Here is a 21,741-nt window from a genome sequence, read left to right as displayed (position 1 = left end):
ATTTATTGAATCTATACTCTGTGCCAGAAATTTTGCAATTCAATATCCCTATTCTTAGGTAAGAAAAGAACACCTTGAAAAGAGTAAGTGATTTTCCTATAGTGAGTGACACAAGTGTGAAGACTAAGATTGGGATTTGTGTCTGTCTGAATCAAAGGATGTGCTCTTTGTAATTTCTTGATGTCCTAAATTAGTTTTTGTAATGTAATCTTATATGTTTAAATTGAACTTTATTTTATTCAATGTCATTCTGTAAAGGGACATTTTTTCCTACCTGAGAAGATATCTAGTCATTTTTAATTAAAATATTAGGTAATAAGACATTTTTAATTTTAAGTATTTTTTTCAGTGAGAAATTTAAAATTGCCTAAGAGAATTACTTAATCTTTTCATAATTGATCCCTTTCATTGGCTTTTAAATAAAATATGCATACAAAGTCATTTAAGTTCATAATTTGCTGAAATTACTCTCATGGTATTCTATATTTAATAAATACCTGATGTGCCAGTAAAGCCTGGGATTAAGTAGATAACTAAGGGAAAGAGAGAATTTATATCAGTATCAGAGAAAGCCTTGAATAGATTGATCATAGTCTGATTCCCTAAACACCTTCCTTCCCTTGAAAAGGGTGTATGAATTTTAGGTGTTATTAATAGTTTTTATCATTTTGAATGTCTTCATATTTCTACCCTGAAATTACTTACACATGGTAAATTTTCAGAAAGTTGTGTTTATGTATGAGTATTTTATTTTTTAATTTTTATGAAAATCCATTTATTCACATGACAAGAATTATTCCTCAGATAATCATGTTAAAAAAGAAAGAAAGAAAAGGACAGAAAATGAAATGTCAAAACTTGGGAAGTTTACAGGGGGTTTTTTTGGTTATTTTTGTCTGTACTGTTTTTAATTTCAGCTGACGGATAATTTAGGTTTTTTTTTAATGTAGAGAATTTGCTACTAAAAGCATATGATACTTTGCAATATAGAAATTGGATTTGAGGGTTAATTTTATCAATAGCATTAGTATTAGTATTGTCCTTCCTTTAGGTTGACCTTTCCAATTTTAATATAACTTCTTCAGTTATTCACTTAGAAGACTTAAAAAATATAAGCATTTTCCACTTATAGGCAACGTTCTGCATTAGGAGAATGTCTGGCTGCCTTTGCTGGTGCCTTTCCTGTAGCATTTTTGGAAACTCATCTCGACAAACACAACATTTACTCTATCTACAATACTAAGTCTTCACGAGAGAGAGCAGGTAACATAGAAGCATGCATGGTACTTGTATTTGAAGCTAAAATTTGATGACGTTTGCTGTATTTTCCAACCGTGATTTTTTAATGGGCTATTTTAATTTATCATCTCCAATGCTATTTATTCATGAGTGTTATTATTTGGAATTTTTTTTCTGAAATGTTGTGTATTATTCCCATAGCGTTTCTGAAAGAAAATGAGTTTAATTTCTTCTAAGTCAATGAGCCACAGACATATTAACACTTTTTTTTTAAGGGCCACAGCTGCAGCATAAGGAAGTTCCCAGGCTCGGGGTCGAATTGGAGCTGCAACTGCTGGCCTACATCACAGCCACAGCAAAGCCAGATCAAGCCACATCTGTGACTTACACCACAACTTATGGCAACACTGCATCCTTAACCCACTGAACAGGACCAGGAATTGAACCTGCATCCTCATAGGATACTAGTTGGATTCATTTCTGCTGAGCCACAATGGGAACTCCCATATTAACACTTTTAGTAATAAGACAAAGCAGTCAGCAGTTATGGAGAAAAAAAATAGGTCAATATGATTTCTAATTTAGTTATCTCTTACCAGCAGCCAATAGGTGTATGACATTCTTAGTCATTACATGTAAGAATTTGTATCTTTCATTTTTCTTGGTTCACCTGATAGGTCTATCTTATTAGGACAGTTCTAGTCTATGCATTTTTTTTCCTAATAGTTTGGTTCTCTAAGTCTGATAAAGTAATTGTATTTTAGTTATTTGGGAAGCCCTAAAGAGTTCCCCAAACTTGGATAAGAATTATGTGCTCTTCACATATGCATTCCTTTCCATTAATGAGCTCATCTCTTTGTGTAATTCATGTTTTTATGGGAGCTATTAATTTCACTGCCTTTATAATTAACCTTATCAAGTAAAGACCCTTGTAAAAACTTAAATAATTATTATTTAATTTACCTATTTTTGATTGTAATTTCATATAACAGAGGAAGTTAAAGAAGAGTGTTGAATGTATCTTAGTATTTATATAAGTTCCATAATATTTTTGTAAACAGTAAAACACAGTTGAGTTTGGATTTTTAATTATCTGTGTAAACATGCCTCATTAAGGATTTTTAATCCATTAATATTTTTGTGATGAATCAAGAATGAAGCATGTCATTGTTTCATTACAGATATAGAAATACACAGAGCAGATCACTTCCCTGCTTATTTTCTATAACACATCACTTGCATCACAAAGCAAAGGAATTGGATTTAATGATTCACTTTCATTCATTTTTTAGTCAAGTCATTCAACAAATGATTGGAGGAGACGTGATACAAAGATGAATAAGATTTGATTTTTCTCTTCAGGGCATTTTCTAGTTGCAGTAGAAGGACAAAGACTGATAAATACATGGTAGGATTCAGAATAAAGGACACAGGAGACACAGAAAAGCATTTTGCGCTGAGAAAACCTGGGACAACTTAGGAGAGTTGGTCCAAGATGGGCCTTGAAGTTAGGAACACTGAAACTAGTGCATTAGGATAAGCTTCAAGCACTTTGAGGTGGAGATAGCTTTTAGGGGAAGAAAGAGAAAGATAAAGCAAGAATAGAAAATCCAGAAGAGGCCAGGTAGGCTTTCTGTGTCAGGTAAGGAGTGGAGACTGTACCAGTGCCAACGGGATCCTTTAATAAGCTTTAAAAAGGAGAGTCACATGAGTTGATTTGCATTTTAGAAACTCATCTTGATGGAAATAAGGCGAATGTGTGTGGGTCACCAATCAGAAAATGATTGTGGTCAGAAGAGGTCTGATTGGGCAAGGCCCCTTGGCTGGGGTCTATATGAAGAGGTTGTGAGAAATCCTAGAGGCAGAGTCATCTCCCATGGGAGATGAAAGAGCATCACAGCCTAGAATCTCTCAAATGTTTCCAGTGGGATGCATTGATAATGCTGTTGAGGACACTGAGTGAGATAGTAGTACATGCTCAAAAGGAAGATTTCATAGGCAAGGTCAGGTTTAAATTTAGACCCGTTTGATTTGATGTGCTTCTTGAGACATACTTTATGAAACAATAATCTTTAGGGAATATGGCTTTGGGAGTTATTCACTTATAAGCAGAAGCCCATAGGAATGACGAAACATAGAAGCTGAAAAAGAGAAGAGAGTTAGAAACAGATGCCTAAAGAAAACCCACACTTAAAAGTCCAGCAAGGAAGAAGTCCCATCATGGCTCAGCAGTAATGAACCCAACTTATATCCATGAGGTTGCAGGTTTGATCCCTGGCCTTGCTCAGTGGGTTAAGTATCGAGCATTGCTGTGAGCTGTAGTGTAGGTCGCAGACGTGGCTCACATCCTCCATTGCTGTGGCTGTGGTGTAGACTGGCAGCTGTAGCTCCGATTCAGCCCCTAGCCTGGGAACTTCCCTATGCCACAGGTGCATCCCTAAAAGAGCAAAATAAATAAATAAATAAAGTCCAGCAAGGAAAAAAAGTGTTAGTAAAAGAGACTGACAAAATTCAGGAGAGTCGAGAAAGGCTGAATGTATCGAAGTGAAGGAAAAAGGAATTTGGTCAGTGTTGTGATTTGCCACAGTCACACTTCGTAAGCCAAGGATTGTAATATCTTCATTTCTGTGTCTAGGAGAGCACCTGGGAAGGTCAGCAGGTGGGAGAGATTTGCACATTATAGATAGGCTGCTGGGCAGGGGGCATCAGAAAGGAAGAGACTGAAAACACAGGCCTGAGCACAGCTCCTGCTGGAGGGGAGGCTCAGCACCAGGAACACAGGTGGAGCCATGCATAGGGACCTCAAAACTCCTTCCTCTGCCGTGGCACGGACCGGAATGTGAGACCAGAGGCAAAAATCCTGTCTGCCTGAGAGCGGGCAGATGGAGGGAAAGATACTCAGGCAGACAGAGGGAGAGATATTGGATGTCCCCACCCCACCCCCGCCTCCCTCCCTTTTCTTGCTTCTTTGGGCCACATCCACAGGCATATGGAGGTTCCCAGGCTAGGGGTTGAATTGGAGCTGCACCTGCTGGCCTACACCACAGCCACAGCAATGCCAGATCCGAGCTGAGTCTGTGACCTACACCACAGCTCATGGCAATGCCAGATCCTTAACCCACTTAGTGAGGCCAGGGATTGAACCCATGTCCTTATGGATACTAGTCAGATTCGTTTTCTCTGTGCCACAGTGGGAACTCCTGATGTTCCTCTTTGCCGTAACATAGAAGGAACAGTCATTTGCTGATCTCCAGGTGATAGGGTCGGGACTTGGGGAAAAAAGAAATTTTGAAAAAACTGCCAAAAGAAAAAGGAGAAGGCTCCATATAAAGGCATGCCAGGCCCAGCTGAGTTTTGAAGCCCCATGTGAAAGAGTTGCTTGTTGTGAACTGTGGACATGTGGCTGTCCCGTCACTTCTTTCACTGAAAACAAGTCACTTTGATGTGTGCTTCTCTAGCTCTTAACTTGCCAACTAACGTGGAAGATATGTGTCCCAATATTCCGTCCTTGGAGAAACTCATGGAAGAAATTGTGGACTTGGCTGAGTCTGGCATTCGCTACACACAAATGCCACACGTGATGGAAGTGGTCCTGCCCATGCTGTGTAGCTACATGTCTCGTTGGTGGGAGCACGGGCCTGAGAATAACCCGGGGCGGGCCGAGATGTGCTGCACGGCCCTGAACTCAGAGCACATGAACACGCTGCTGGGCAACATCCTGAAAATCATATATAATAACTTGGGGATTGATGAGGGAGCCTGGATGAAGAGGCTGGCAGGTAAGGACGAGGGAGGCATGTGCTGCTTAAATCGTTTTATTTCCCAAAAGATTCAAATTGCAGAAGACTAGAATTTCCCTCTCTTCACGTTTATTCATATTTTCTTCGTGCTCAAGAAATATTCTTGATGATTTCTGTCATGCTGTCCTCTTAAAAAAAAAATGTGTGATTAATCAGGTGTTGGATAATTGTCCATTGTGTTACTACTTTTAAGTGAGCAAACATTTTCTTGACTTCTCAGTCCTGCTAAGATTAATCTGTGAACACTGCAGTAAAAATGACCAGTTCTGTAGACAGAGACAAGAAGAAAACTGGGTTTTGAAACAACCCACTTTTAGCAGTCTGTCTTACTGGGAGTGGGGGAGGATAATCAAAAGATTATAGTCCAATATTTACATTTAAGTTTATCTATCATTGCACTATTTATATTGAGTAATGGGAAGCAATTTGAATGGCCAACCACTAAAGGATGGTTGACTAAGTTGTATGCATCCATATACCAGAATATTATGTCATCTTAAACATGAAGGTTTCAACAGCATTTTATTACTTGGAAAATGTTCAGAATATCATAGAGGATTAAAAGAACGGTTTTAAAATTTTGAATTCAGAAATATACATATGAGACTGTTGATTGATAAAATGTCCAAAAAGATACACCAATGTCTTACTAGTTTGGTGATTATGGTTGATTTTAACATTTCTCTTTTATACATTTCCCCAGTGTGTATATTTGTGACTCTTAAGAAAACAAAATTCCTTTTAAAAATGGCCTAATCAAGTTTAAAACTATTGCTAACAACTATAACTATTATTAAATGAAAGAGTAGTAGTATATGTAATCTAACTCTTCCATTGGGACCAAGAATGGGGATAAAGTGAGATGACATAGTAAATATAGCATAGTAGATACGTAGTCTGTATAATTATTTAGTTGTGTGTATCACTTATAAAAAAGGGCTAGGGGGTCCTTTTCTATTTGGGAACTTTCCTTTTTTGTGTGATAATAATTGATTTCCAAAGTGAATGAATGTCTTTTCTAAATTCTAAATTAGCTGCCGATTTCCTTTTTCAAAAACAAGGAAGCACATCAAATTCAATTCAGCAATCACTTTTGAACACCGGCTATGTGATTAGGTTTGGGACTAAACAGATGAAACTTGGGCTGAATTCAAAAGAAAGCCTTGTGCTGGGGGAGGAGGGAGGCTTGAATCACGGTACAGTTGCAATGCCCATCTAACCCTCATTTTAATGAATGTTTACGCAGAGCGGAGTATTAACGTCTGTCTTCAAACAGTATTTTCCCAGCCTATCATAAATAAAGTGAAACCTCAGCTCTTGAAAACTCATTTCTTGCCATTAATGGAGAAACTCAAGAAAAAGGCAGCGATGGTGGTATCAGAAGAAGACCACCTGAAGTCCGAGGTCAGGGGGGACATGTCCGAGGCGGAACTTCTCATTCTAGATGAGTTCACCACGCTGGCCAGAGATCTCTATGCCTTCTACCCGCTTCTGATCAGATTTGTGGACTATAATAGGTAGAATGTTCTAATGCCTCTAATTCAGTCATAGCCTTACTGGGTTGCTGTGTGCCAGCTGAGTCACTTGACTCACTCACTACTTAGCAATGATGAGCTTGTCCATGGTGATGATATAACCAGATGTCCACAGATAAGTTAATGCTACCAAGCTTCATAAAATTACAATGGGAAATCCCTTTCTGGAGCCTTTTGCATGGGAAAGTTAGCAATTTGACAGTCGCAACATTTTACTTATTGTAAATGTTACACAAGCCCTTTCTGAACTCTGTAGGCAAGCATGTGCCACCCTCTTAGTTTCCGTGGTTTCAAATTTGACTTTGGGAGGGTGATTTGTTTTGAATTAACTTGTAGGGGTAACCAAGAAACTGCTTTATATGTTATGTGATCCAGGGCAAAGTGGCTAAAAGAACCGAACCCAGAAGCAGAGGACCTTTTCCGCATGGTTGCCGAGGTGTTTATCTACTGGTCCAAATCCCACGTACGTAAGAAAATACTGACAATGCTTACTCTTTGGTAGATGTTAAGGACTTTCAAAATGTGATGGATTTCCCAGTCCTTTTAGTAAATACCCAGCAGAGTGTTTCTCAAGCTTGTCTCCCGTATAACTGGTGAGGGGAGGGAGTTGCTTTTCCTGGGGAATTTGAGGCACTATGAGCCTGCTTTTGTGTTTTGTAATTAATCTTCAAACAATCCCAGAGATGTATAATTGCGCTCCATAAACATATTTTTTGTGTTTGCCCATAAATCTTTGGGTTATATGGGAATGGAGATGTGGCATTTTTATTCTCCAGCCTTCCCTCTCTGCTGGTGTTTTGTTATCTAACCCCTGGAAGTACTCACACTGTTTGAGAAATGCTGAGATAGACTGGTGTTTTATGGTCATGGGACTTGCAAAGCCTCTGCATCTTTAAATTTCCTATTTTACTTGTAAAAGCGATACTTCTTTAAATTTATTGTTTTTCTTATGAAGGCACTACTTCTTTAAATTTCTTCTAGCATCACACATGTTTGTTTCTATAGAAGTTTAGTTTTGTTCACATATTAGCAGAAAATAAACCTCCTGATAGGAATCCTGTTGATAAAATTTATACAGTACGATTTTAGTGAATTTTCATTATTTTGTATGTTGCAAGTAGAATTATATATTTCTAAATCAGAAAAAGATTTTGATCAGAACTTTATAGTAAAATATTAAAAATGCTTATGGACTAAAGAAAGCTTAGTAGTGTTCTATAAATATTTACAATAACTAGTAGGCTATGGTTAAGTGAGCATTGTCCCAAATTATTTCGAAAGCTTAGAATATTTTTTGTCTGCTAAAATTCTCTGGTACTTTGTAAATGGGAGACTGAGAGAGAAAAAAAATAAAACCTCAACCTCAGTTTCCTTATTTGAGGTAGCTTCCTAGTTTATTTCATGAGATTGTTATACAAATCTGATTCATTGGAAAAATGTAATTTTTTTAAATAAAAATCTTCCTACTTAATATTTAGGATAAATATTATTTGTTGCCTACCTCTGCAGAGTCTGTCACACTTAATACCAAAAAGTATATAAAAATGCATTAAAAATACAATCACAAAGAAATAATAAATGAAATTCTGAATTTTCATCATGTAAATTTGAATCATCACATTAATACTCATTTTCTGTGATATCATAGGAAATTCTTTTAGATCCTTTGTATTCCTTTCATGAAAATAAATGATGTCATATCCTTTGTAACTCATGTTGGGGGACAGTGCACTAGATCATTCAGGATACTTCTGAAGGAAATTTTGAAATCCAGAGCCCCAGAATAAATCACTTAAGAAAACTAAAAACTGCCTGTTTTTCCTTGACGAACTGAGAATCTTCAGCTTCATCAGTAGCTAAAAAATACCAAACAAGCTTCTTTAAATATAAATGCAACACAAAATTTTGGAACTAGAGTTTTTATCACATCAGGAAGTTTTCAAATGAATGTCTAATGCTACTTTCAATAATAAGTGCTTTTGAATTTCATGGATATATTTACAACACAAAACCGTTAATATATGTCCTATGTATTCTTCCCCAAATATTTGAAAGTGAAACTATGTGAGCAGCCATATTATAAGTAACAGTAAAATTAGAATGTTAATAAAGAGCTGAGTGAAAGTCAAGGCTTAGTCTATTCAGTATCCTTCATACAAAATCTTTTATTATTTGTCAATTATTAACATATTTATATGCTTACTATGAAATTATTTTATTTGGGTTTTGCTCATTTTAAAAAAAGAAGACAGGCATTCCCTGGTGGCTCAGTGGATTAAGGATTTGGTGTTGGATTAAGGATTAAGGATTTGGTACTGTGGCTTGGGTCACTGCTATGGTGCAGGTTTGATCCCTCCTGGGAACTTCCACATGCTGTGGGTGTGGTCAAAAGAATATTTTTTTAAAAAGCTAAAAAAAAAAGAGAACATGCAGTTAGGTCGTTAATTTCTCTTTTAAAGCTTTGTATGTTTGCCAGTTAAAAGTGAATGAAACAATGCTAGGGTTTTTGGAAAAGTAAGTAAAATATTTGACAGAGTAGAAAGTTGCATTATTGTCGCAGATGTTTTTAGAAAAATCTATGTTTATCCCCAAATAGCACAATATGCTCTTTACCAGGTATTTGGGATTGGAGTATTCATTCCACCCCTTGGTAGGTTTGTGACTTTGTTACTTAAATTTTCTGATCCTGAGTTTTTCCATCTTTGAGACATATGCATTTGTATTGAATTCCCAGAATTGTTGCCCCTAGCCAGGCACCCTCATTGGATATTCAACAGCTATTTTTTCCTTTCTTTATAAGTCTTATATATCAAATTACTACTTAGCTCTGTAGAAACTTTGGGGTCCTGTGTAGCCTTTAATTACATGAACTTCTTATCTTTGTGGTTTTAATTGCAACTTCCTTTGGAACTTCTCAGAATTTCAAAAGAGAAGAGCAGAACTTCGTGGTACAGAATGAAATCAACAATATGTCTTTCCTTATTACGGACACCAAGTCAAAGATGTCAAAGGTATTACCATAATCTGTTTCACTTTCTAGAAAATGTCTGAATATAATGTTCATTAATTGAATTAGTGGATACATTTTTTAGGTCTTGTGGAGGTTTATAACTGGAATTTGAAAGACTTGATGATATTGTTTACTGATTGAACACACACACATAGTTTTAAGGGTACCTGGGACTTGTTTGACTCGTGTGGTGGGATGTGGAGACACAGCAGTGACTGTCATGGAGGAAGAAATTTTTACTCACAGTTCCCCAGAAACAGAAGGCACAGCATGTCATAGTGACACACGGGGTCAGTGGTGGGGCAGGAGTGAGGGGAAGATGTAGACAAGAAACGTTATTATGGTTTCCATTGGAAGAAGCAGGTGAGGCAGAGTAAGCAGGATTGGCTAGTTCGAATCATTTCAGTGGGCTCTAGGGAGTAGGGGCTGTTCCTAGTTGTCTGATACCCAGCTCTGGGTGGTGAGCGCAGAGGGATTGAGGTTCCAAGTAAAAGAGGTGATGAAAGAAGAAGGACTCTGGGTTTATATATTATGAAAGTGTGCTTGCAGGAAAGTAATTTTCTCTCTCTAGAAATTGTGTAGCCCTGGGAGGACCAGTCAGGAATCAGGATGGCCTCAAGATATCAAAGCATCAGAATAAAAAGAGATGTTTAATACGTGCATATACTCACAAAATTGCCCATCAGTATAACAGACATATAATTAGTATCATGTATCCATCAAGAGTGTGTATATATATCTATCTATATATACATATAGATAGATAGATTGTGTGTGTGTGTGTGTGTACATTTATGTGGGTAAAATATATACATACGTCAAAATAATCCACTGCATTGTTTAAGAACCACGTGATGAATTCCAGGTTCTCATATGAAATGGAGATTTTCGTTTTCTCTATCACTCATTTTTGGGGGAGGGGGGAACTTTCTTTTAAAACACTAAAAAATTCGTGCTTTGATCTCTTAAATTGCCATTAAAAAAGAAAATGAAGGGGAGTTCCCGTCGTGGCACAGTGGTTAATGAATCCAACTAGGAACCATGAGATTGTGGGTTCGATCCCTGGCCTTGCTCAGTGGATTAAGGATCCGGCATTGCCATGAGCTGTGGTGTAGGTTGCAGATGTGGCTCGGATCCTGCATTGCTGTGGCTCTGGCATAGGCCGGCAGCTACAGCTCCGATTCGACCCCTAGCCTGGGAACCTCCATATGCCACAGGAGCGGCTCAAGAAAAAGGTAAAAAGACAAAAATAATAATAATAATTATAAGGAAAATGAATATATTCTGTGGGATAACACACAAAATATGCTGCCAAATGGCCAAAGATGCAAAATAGTGTGGCACTTAAGGAAATCAGTCTCTACCAACTCAATAAATAATGGGAAGAGAGATGCTGTGGGAGTACCTCCCAGCACTCCCTAAAAGTCCCTCAAGTCCATAGGATGTGCTTCATTGTCAACCACCAGGACAGTAAGATAGCATCACCGAACACTCTAGTCTTAAGTAGAGTTGTAAATGCTATGTATTTGACACTATTACACATGAATTCAAAGCTAATGCAGCTGAAGTTTGGAATGCCTTGGACACCTGACCAGCTCTTGGCTTTTTGTGCCACTGTGGTCTTGAAGCATTCATAAAAGATGATAAATTTTCTCTCTTCTGGGCTGACAGCCTGAAGAGTGAGGAACTGCTCCTTCAGAAGATGCTATACTATGAGTATACCTTTCACAGGTGTTCTGAGTGGAAGACTGTCAGTAAATGACGCTGCTTTGTCAGCATGTGCTCATTTCAGGGCAATGGTAACAAAAGCATAGAGAGAGGACATCAGGGATCAGTGTTTCCTTTGGGAGGACAGCTGACTCCAGGGTATCATCCAACTCAGGATAAATTAAAGGTCTTGAGAGCAGAGGTCTGCACACCTCTGTATAGACATCCTCTTCCCTCTTTTCCATCATCCTAGTCCAGTGATTCCCAAAGCATACACGCAAAGTGCTGTACATCCTGCAACCTAGACTAAGGCATATACAAGCACTGACTCATAGTAATGTTTACAACTCTTTCCAGGAGAGAATAGAAAGGAATGGATAGGAGCATCTCAATTTTAACCTTTCCCTCCCACAAAGTTAGTCAACTCTTTGCGTCTTTTTACCTATGACTGCCAACATTCTGAGACAAGACACATAGCAAAAAACAGTACTATGGATGAGAAATTTAGAAATTAGCAATTATGCCTTGCTTCCTTGTTTTTAATTTTTTTATTTTTTTGCCTGTGTACATGCTTGACATTTTTTTTTTTTAATTTTCCCACTGTACAGCAAGGGGGTCAGGTTATCCTTACATGTATACATTACAATTACAGTTTTTCCCCCACCTTTTCTTCTGTTGCAACATGAGTATCTAGACATAGTTCTCAATGCTATTCAGCAGGATCCATGCTTGACATTTTATATTGTGTAAGTACAATAAACGTTCTCCCTAGAAATAAAGTTCCCAGTTCAAATAATGGAGTCACATAAACTAACATGTTACATATGCTGTTTTACTAAAGGAATCACAGTGTGCATGTGTTTCAGCATATGGACAGAACTGAGTCACTGCGTTGGGCATAGTAACTTCATAACTGCAGTTTCCTCAGTATTACTGAGGTGCTTTCTGACCAAGGAGGGTGTGAAGGATTCAAAAGTGGAAGGCAGTCACGGGATAAGTAACATCTCTCCCAAAAAGCTATACAGTTCCAGGTCTAGTTTCAAGAATGGACAGCAAGTAGGGTGGTCAGAGGTCCTACATCTGCAGCTGAAGTGAATGGAGAGATATCCTCCCATGAAATGCCAAGAACAGAGAGATGCAGAGAGCTTCAGGGATTCCTGTGGTAGGACCTCAGACCATCTGTCTGAGGCCCAGTAGCAGCTGATAGATCCACAACCCGCAATCCACTCCAGAGTTGTGAAGGAAAAGGAACTCCTTTGGAACAGAGATTGAGACCAAACACAAACACAAACCAAAAGACATGTAGTCACCTATCACTCTTCAGCCAGTCACACAAGCAGGGGTAATCACTCTATATGGAGCACCATTTTCAAATTTGGAATACGGTAATCTGGGATAGGAAAATTCATTTTGACTTAAAGCAAAATGTATGTAGCCCAGAGAGAGGCCACTGCATATATAATTGGTCATAACGGAGTTCCCATTGTGGCTCACTGGTTTAAGACTCCAGCATAGTCTCCATGAGAATGTGAGTTTGATCCCTGGCCTTGCTCAGTGGGTTAAGGATCCAAGGTTGCTGCAAGTTGTGTGTGGCCTATATCACAAATGTATGTGGCATAGGCATGCGGCTGCTGCTCTGATTCAACTTCTATCCTAGGAGATAGATCCCTGGCCTGGAAACTTCCATATGCTGCAGGTACGACCATCATAATACTTTGGTAGTTCTATTTTTCCTATTTTTTGAGGAACATCCATACTATTCCACAGTGGCTGAACCAATATGCATTCCCATCAGCACTGCACAAGGGTCCCCTTGCCTCCACATTCTCACTGAAATTTGGCATCTTTTGCCTTTGTGATGAATAGGCTCATTTTTGTACCTAATGTATCTAAATTTTTAAAAATCATAAATTCTTCGGGGGGTTAGGATATTTCATTGTAAGAGTATTAGAGAGTTCTCCCTTTTTTTTGATTCTCTATGAATTTTTAGCCTACTTTATGTGAAATTGTTGGAGCTATATTTGTGGTGTGTGTCTGCTAAGGTGTGTGTATGAAAGAGAAAGAGAGAGATCGATTTAAGAGCATTTATTTTTCTCCTTTGTTGACAGAAACAATCAATAAACAGTCTAATAATAGGAATAGAAAAGAGTTTTATTTGACCCAAGCTGAGGACTATAACCTGGAAGACAGATTCAAGAAGCATTTAAAATGAAGGAGAGTTATAAAGGCAAATGCCACAAAATTACATAAGTTGTTTGTCAAGAATTATAACTGGAGCTGGCAAGAAATAAGTGTGCTTGTTCAGCAAGGATTGGTTGAGGTCTGAAATGACAGTTACCAGGGGAGACCTTGAGACCTTAAGGATGCAGCTGGAAGCCTCTAGGAGATACTACTTTGAGATCAGCTGGTGGTACTCTTGAGTCTGATACAGTCTAGAAAATTCAAGTTCTCGGTGATGTAGGAGCAAGTCTGAAACCATATCTGCAGTGGCCACCTGGCTCCCCTTTGGATGCCTGAACCAGTTACTTGCTTTGATTTTTTTAATGCGTTCTTTTCTTTAATGGTTAAATAAGATGTACGATGCATTTTGACAGGCTGCAAAACAGACTGTTCTGGTTAGCATAAAATTTAAGTTAAATCATGTATAAGTCAGAATGACTTCCCTATACCTCAGTATATGAACATTTCTTTCATCAGTACCTCCATGTTGACTGTGTCATTGTGTATTTGTATCTGATTCAAAGGGTAGGGAATAGATTGAAAATGAAATATGCAAATTCAGTAGCTCCAGCAGTTTTGTGTAAATTGTCGAATAGCCCTTATGAGTAAGGCACAGCATTTGGTTCTGCATAGAGGAAAAGGAACACAATAGGTTTGGCCTCTTCTCTAACAGAGCCGTAGTCTGGGGAGGAGACAGGCGCCACACAAAACCACTGTAGATGCACATGAAGATATTTGATTGCTTCTATCTTTAACTTCTTCGTACTGGCAGTGGACTGTATTACCCATAAATATTCACAGATTTATTAACTATTCTTTTCAGTTTACAGATTTCTAATGGTATAGAAGCAAGATTGTATTTTGAACATAAGCAGGAATTGATTTATCTAGTGTTTCTCAAAATTGAGCAATATAGAGTTGCTTTTAGTGTTGATTTAAATTGTCTGTATTATAAGGTCATTTAAATATATATAAATACCAAACCAGGTATAAGTTTCTTCTACTTACTTCTATTTTTGCAACCGTAAAATCAAAAGAACTTATAAGTTAAAAACCAAAGAACACAACACCAGTAAAATTTAGACTTTAACATGTTAAGTAACATCGTTTTGCCAAAACTAAATTACCAGTATTAGACAGAAATGTTTGCATAATTTGTATCAATTTATTTAATTTTTAGGTTGGTAATTCTTCATTGGGGTAATTTAAAAAAAATTTTTTTTTTCAGGACCACATCAACAGCATATGGAAGTTCCCAGGCTAGGGCTCAAATCAGAGCTGCAGCTGCCAGCCTATACCACAGCCACAGCAATTTGGGACCTGGGCCATGTCTGCAGCCTTCACCACAGCTCATGGCAATGCCAGATCCTTAACCCACTGAGCAAGGCCAGGGATCGAACCCATGTCCTCATGGACACTAGTCAGGTTCATTACTGCTGAGCCACAATAGGAACTCCTTGGGTAATTATTTTTATCACTGTGATTATGTTTCCTTTTACCAAAGAGCTCATTTAAAATCACTGATTCATTATTTTAAGGTTTAATGAATTTAATAATTATTCACTGTGCTTTTTCTACTAAATTTGCCGAGAATAATTTAGTAGAAAAAGCACTTGTCCAGATAAAAGTGGAATCCATGCAATAAGTATATCTCCTTAGAAAGTGAATATGGTTATTATTACTATGGTTCAGATATTATAGGCTTAATATATCAATGTATACTATACATGTAATGATATAATGCATTATATAATATATATTATAATATGTCAGCTACCATCACTATATGATTTCAATTGTTTCAGTACTTTCACTATGCAAGAACTTTCAACATCATGTTGTGACATATTTTACCTGCTTTTGGGGAAAGCAAATCATTTGTATATTCTCTTCTGATATTACAACATATCGTCATAAAATTATCTTGAATGTTTGATTTATTACTACAAAGAAATTTAAGATGCACAAAGAAGTGGACGTGGGACAATTATTTTAATTTTAACATTAGAACATATCCTCTTAATAGAAAGAAAAATACTCACTACCCAATGAAAGTTAGACTCTGTCATTTATGTTTACATTGACCTTGGCATAATCATGGTTTTCAGCAAAATTACAGGAGAACCCTGACATGTCACGGCTATACTTAATTGTAAACAGTTTGTCCAGAGATAATCCTGAATATTTATATAATATGGCTGATTTTGTCTGTTTCCAGTTGATATGGATTAAGGCACTGGGAGACAGGCATTCAACCTATATAAAAGGCAAATGTATTTTGTGAGAGTTTGATATATACTGTATGTATGTGCATATTGCAAAGCAAACATTTGTCGGAACAAAAATCATTTACTCTTAAATTTTTTCCTCTTAAGCACTGAAAATTATAAAACAGAAAATAAAACATACAAAACAAAAATACCTGAAATTATCATGGATTTTTCATATATCCATTTGCCTCTCTAAAATTACAATGTTCATAGGCAATCATATAGAAATGCCTACCAGTGAATTCTATTGGCCTGGGTATCTGACAGTAGGACTATAACTCAGCAAGAGGAGTTCCCGTTGTGGCTCAACTGTTAACGAACCCGACTAGTAGCCATGAGGATGCGGGTTCGGATTTGATCCCTGCCTTCAATCAGTGGGTTAAGGATCCGGCATTGCCATGAGATGTGGTGTAGGTCGCAGATGCAGCTTGGATCTGGCATTGCTGTGGCTGTGGCCTAGGCCAGTGGCTGCAGCACTGATTCAACGCCTAGCCTGGAAACCTCCATGTGCCACTGGTGTGGCCCTAAAAAGCAAAAAAAAAAAAAAAAAAAAAAAAAAAATCAGCAAGCGATCCTGAGAGGCAAAGAGAAAAGTGCAGTCAAGTTAGAAGAAGGTGCATTAGTTCTGTGAGATAAGATGTGCCTACAGATTCTAACATTTATCTTGGTGCTGTAGGCAGCTGTTTCTGATCAGGAAAGGAAGAAAATGAAGCGCAAAGGGGACCGGTATTCCATGCAGACCTCGCTTATCGTGGCAGCTCTGAAGCGACTCCTGCCCATCGGCCTGAACATCTGTGCCCCTGGGGACCAGGAACTCATCGCTCTGGCCAAAAACCGGTTTAGTCTGGTAAGTCTCCGGTTCCTCCCAGTGGATGTGATCTTTTGACCTCCAGACCCTCAAGTGTTTGATTCCTTCATCTCTATGTTAATGTTTTATTTGCATTGAATGTTTCATGAAGCAATTTTTCTGCACAGGCCCTGGGATACAGATATAAAGACTGCCTTTTTTTTTTTTTTTGAGACTTTTTATTTCTAAATTATGTAAGTCACCTCCAGGGCATATTCAGAAATCAAATAGAAAAGATGGCAAGTCGCTGGTAGTGGAAAAAAAATGAATTTCATATGAAGTCCTATATAAAATTTGGGATGGGAAGTCACCTGCAGATTTATGAAGGGCAGTTGTTCAGTGTCAGAAGCATAATGTGTTGTGCTGATTGTGGGTAGATTAGATGTTGACATCAGCAGCTCTCCTCCCTTGCGAGCTTTAAGATGGAAGTCATCAGGATTTCTTGATGGCCTCTGATTTTCCTCTTCGTGGCTACACACAGAGAGGATGCAATTTTTTTTTCAGAAATACCCACCGGGGAGTTCCCGCTGTGGCACAGTAGGTTAAGAATCCAACTGCAGGAGTTCCTGTCGTGGCTCAGTGGTTAACAAATCTGACTAGGAACCACAAGGTTGTGGGTTTGATCCTTGGCCTCGCTGAGTGGGTTAAGGATCTGGCGTTGCTGTGAGCTGTGGTGTAGGTTGCAGACGCAGCTTGGATTCCACATTGCTGTGGCTTTCGGCACAGGCCAGTGGCTACAGCTCCAATTGGACCCCTAGCCTGGGAACCTCCATATGCTGTGCGTGCAGCCCTAGGAAAGGCAAAATGACAAAAACAAAAACAAGAAAACTCCAATTGCAGGGACTTCAGTTGCTGTGGAGGCCCAGGTTCAATCCCCAGCCTGGCATAGTGGGTTAAGGATCTGGCATTGCCACAGCTGCAGTGTAGTTTCAGCCCCTGGGCCAGGAACTTCCATACTGTACTGGTGCAGCCATAAAAATAAAAAAAATTAAAAAATACACGTTGGGGTGGCTATATTATATTTACGTAAATTGGAGGACGTATTTTCCTTCCTGTGTCCCCACACCGAAGCACCTCTCTGCATACCCAGAGTTTGAGATCCCACCATGAGCAAGTTGAAGGGAGGTTGGGGCAGAGGGGCTGCACAGATTCAGACCCATTGGGTATTGCCTAATGTTTGATTCTCAGAGTATGCTCCTCATTATTGTGGTAACTTTGGGGATGTTACTGGGTGCTAAAAATTATGTCATGGAGATTTCCCAGAATGGCAGAACTCTGCTTCTCTTGGAACCCAAGGAAACATGCTTGTGCCCTACTTGTTGTGAACTGGAAATTCACTTCCACTGAGTCTAGTGCACTTCTGGTGGAGTTAAAGTAGGTGGTTGTCTTGTTTCCTGTCACAGCACCATCAAGATATTATCTTGAGAGAGACGGCCCCGCATTTGTGGCATGTATTAAATTCTATAAATTTGTTTGTTGGGACATAAATGATTTCAAAAGCAATTTATGTTGTTTCTGTTGACTTGTCACAGCTGATGCATTATAAGACTTCTTTTAGGTAACATTTATTTCTTGACAGAAAGACACTGAGGATGAAGTCCGAGATATAATCCGTAGTAATATTCACTTACAAGGCAAGGTAAGCCAAATACTATTATTCCAAAGCATTCATTCAATTTAGCATGCATAAATTCATTAATCTCTCTTCAAAATAGTACCACAACTAACATGACTTTAACAAATAAGATAGTGAAAATATATTATCTTAATCACGTGTAATCCTGCTTTGCTTGAAAATCCTTTTGTGTTAATGATTCTCATGATAACAAATGAACTGTTTTTAAAATAGATTGTTAAACTTTAAAAAAAAAAGATGTCACCAGTTGAAATAAAGGTTGAGAATTTCCTTCATATAGCTGAATTTGAGGACCTTTGGGACATGGAGATAGGTGTCTATAAGAATTTGAAATTTTTACATTTCTTGCTTAGAAATTAAATACGTGTGCTTGAGTCGCAGAAGAGAGTAAAAATTACCATAATAGGAAAGCGAGTGTACATTTAGAAGGGAAACATATACGGAAACTAAGAGAACACCTACTTTTTTATTCTTTAATTGCTTTAATAGAAAAGACAGTGATGTTCCGTATTTCACATATTTTTTGAAAAGTTTTAAAATACGATACAGAGTTCACACCATGGCTCAGCGCTAACACACCTGACTAGTATCTATGAGGACACAGTTTTGATGCCCAGCCTCACTCAGTGGGTTAAGCATCTGGCATTGCCAGGAGCCGTGGTATAGGATCTGGCGTGGCTATAGCTGTGGTGTAGGCCAACAGCTGCAGCTCCAGTTCCATCCCTAGCCTGGGAACTTCCATATGCTGCAGGTGTGGCTCTCAAAAAAAAGGAGACCAAAAAACAAACAAACAAACAAACAAACAAAAAAACCCTACTATAATATGTATTTAATGAAAATAAATTTATTAAGGGGTAGTAATGACTACAGAATTAATGCTACCAAATCATTACTGAGCCCAATAATTAACATTATTGTTAATGTTTTGCATTAACAATAATTGGAGGGTAGGTGGAAAAAATATCAAACAAAAACATGGGTGTTTTAAAACTACATTTCATTCAGCTTTTATCTTTGTGCTAAATTTTGTGAATAGTAGAAGATATATTCAAGATGGTTATAAAGCTATTTAGCTGAAGTAATATGTCAAAGATCTTAAAACAGCCCACCACTAATTATATGGCTTGCAAATCATCCTATCTGTTTACAAAATTTAAACAATGACCCAATCTGTCTTTCTAGGTAAAAGATTCTGTTAAAAAAAAAAAGATAATATTATCAGAGAATTAGTGATGGTGAGCCGAATCAGAAAATTAGCATAATTAAGAAATATATGTAATCACTCAATATAATTCATCTGGTTAAACCAATGGAATTTAACAAGTTTACTGCATTATGAGTAAAAGGAGTAAGGTGATCCAGAGTCCTGTTTGTAAATTCTCAGATAATAATCCTATCTCAATCAACCTGTAAAGTAAAGGCACTGAATACACATTAACATTATAACATACATCTCACAATAACGCAGAAGTCAAACCATTACTGGGAGATCTGTCTTTACTATGCAAAAGCTAAGAAAATGTGACAAGAGTGTGTGCTTTTGGGAGTCCCCACTGTAGCACAGTAGAGTAAGAATCCGTTACTGCAGAGGCATGGGCTGGATCCCTGCCCAGCACAGTGAGTTAAAGGATCCCACTTTGCTGCAGCTGCGGTTCAGATTCGATCCTTGGCCCAGCGACTTCTATATGCTACAGTTCGGCCACAAAAGAAAAGGAAAAGTTATGCGCTTTTGAAAGTATGATTCGTGTATATGGTGTAGACAATACGGGCACCAGGCACCTGCATTATAATTTTTAAAATAAATAAAAGCATATTAACATAAAATGAAGGTGAGTGGCAACTTTGACAGTTGTAACTAAATGCTGGGAAACAAATGGTCTAACTGGTTAAGTTTTTTACTAAGATATGTAAAAAAAGGAGCCAGTTTGTGTTGTAACATTGTAATCCTGGTAGAGATGAGAGCTTTTCTGGGCTTAGGGTCCTGTCACCTGCTGGCAGAGAGCATACCAGTCCTTTTCAAGGTTCTATACTTTGGAAAGCAGATCCAACTCTGGAGCACCTGCCCTAATTGAATTTCGGATGGTCTTTATCAGCCACCAGCTATAGCAGAACAACCTTACCTGTAGTCGCTATGACCCTACTATAAGCCAGACCCTCCAGAGCAAGCTTCCTGTCCATTCTACTTCTTGATCATGTGTGTCAGCCACAACATGCACCTCGATGACTCTACCAGTGAGCTCCAGAGCTGTTTGCTAGATGCACACCTGAGTTTCTACGCCAAGTAACACAACACTCCTGACTCCAGGAAGCTCTGAAGGCTTCTGGTGATACCACCAAAAACAGGCTTTGGAAGTACCAGCTTTATACCTGTTACATCAGTTTCTTGAAGAGTTCTTCCAAGACCTGTAGGGTACTGTTCTATGACAGGAACTGGCATTCCTAAAGTCCCTAAGTCCCTTGTAACAATCTCTGTCCCACCCAAATAAGATCTCCAAAATACACGATGGCTAGTCTGACCCTTTCCTCCCTGTCACAGCAGAAAGACATAGAACTTCTGGATGAGCAATTCATAGAGGGCCAAGCAAAAGAAGCAGAAGAGCACAGAGCATGGGAACTGCACCTGGTGCCACCCCTGGTAGGGGAGTACCTGGCTGCCTGTGAGCTCAGGGCCATAAGGTGCAGGTGTAGACATGCAGGCCGCTGGGGGCCCTGCCTCCCTGGATCAATAACACCTACTTTTTCTCTTTCTTTCTTCAAATGTATTTTATTCTGTTTGAAAGAATATTCTTTTTAAAAAATTTTATTGGAATATAGTCGACTTACAATGTTGTGTTAGTTTCAGGCATACAGCAATGTGACTCAGCTGTACGTACACACATATCTGTTCCTTAGCACCTACATTTTAATGGTGGGTAAAAAATTTGCTCCAAGTAGTTTTTGTAGTCAAAGCATTTACCATTATTGGGAAATGGTTTCACACTAGAGGGTAAGCTAGTCATTGGTTTACAAGACCTGTTAGGTAATGTGAGCAGTCTAGCAATTTATTATTTTGATGCAACTATTTGCTTCTAGTCTGATGTCCTTTCTGAGGATTTTTCTATTAATTAAAAATGTCCAAATGCCAAAAAGTCATGCCTGTAGTATAATGTATCCCTTTGTAGGTATTAAAATGTTTCTTTCCAAAGATCCAAACCATGTTCTTTTAAAATTTCAGAATATAATGTGGTAAAGGTGCAACATGCTTTTACAATATTCATGATGCACAAATATGATTTAGTGCAAACTTCATGTGCACTTTGTTGTGTACTCAGATATCCATTTCATCGTAATTTTAACAGAGTAGGAGAGTAATTCCTATGAGAGCATGATCTCTTTGCAGGTAGCAGACATATCTTGAACATTCTCCAAAATGTTCATAAAGCTTCCAGCTGCACCTCACATTTATACCACACGCATGGGTGTTTGAGGAGATCATGT

The 21,741-nt window shown here is 38.2% G+C and overlaps 1 protein-coding gene and 1 pseudogene across 15 annotated transcripts in view; one reads left to right on the top strand and one right to left on the bottom strand.

The window, feature by feature from the left end:
• RYR2 (ryanodine receptor 2) overlaps positions 1 to 21,741 on the top strand; it is a 745,790-nt gene that overhangs the window by 615,857 nt on the left and 108,192 nt on the right. For 9 of the 15 annotated variants that reach the window (XR_014827812.1, XM_084996826.1, XM_084996824.1 and 6 more), the window contains exons 67-73: positions 1,133 to 1,263; positions 4,698 to 5,018; positions 6,286 to 6,556; positions 6,950 to 7,037; positions 9,493 to 9,585; positions 16,458 to 16,628; positions 18,208 to 18,267. Coding sequence is in view for 11 of the 15 variants with exons in the window: in XM_084996826.1 (XP_084852952.1) it covers positions 1,133 to 1,263; positions 4,698 to 5,018; positions 6,286 to 6,556; positions 6,950 to 7,037; positions 9,493 to 9,585; positions 16,458 to 16,628; positions 18,208 to 18,267 (1,135 nt within the window). In the remaining 4 variants the exon portion in view is untranslated. Of the gene's footprint in view, positions 1 to 1,132; positions 1,264 to 4,697; positions 5,019 to 6,285; positions 6,557 to 6,949; positions 7,038 to 9,492; positions 9,586 to 16,457; positions 16,629 to 18,207; positions 18,268 to 21,741 lie in introns of those variants that run through there. The other 6 variants (XM_084996827.1, XM_084996825.1, XM_084996828.1 and 3 more) reach the window with 4 other exon arrangements.
• Positions 20,289 to 20,835, bottom strand: LOC146396789 (isochorismatase domain-containing protein 1 pseudogene; annotated as a pseudogene).

This window comes from Sus scrofa, chromosome 14, assembly GCF_054392235.1.
Source record: "Sus scrofa isolate SSC_HxYL_T2T_F1_AM1 chromosome 14, Sscrofa_HxYL_maternal_Yorkshire_Landrace_v2.0, whole genome shotgun sequence".
Taxonomy (NCBI): domain Eukaryota; kingdom Metazoa; phylum Chordata; class Mammalia; order Artiodactyla; family Suidae; genus Sus; species Sus scrofa.
The sequence above is the reverse complement of the archived record's forward strand: the minus strand, read 5'-3'. Positions and strand labels throughout refer to the sequence as shown.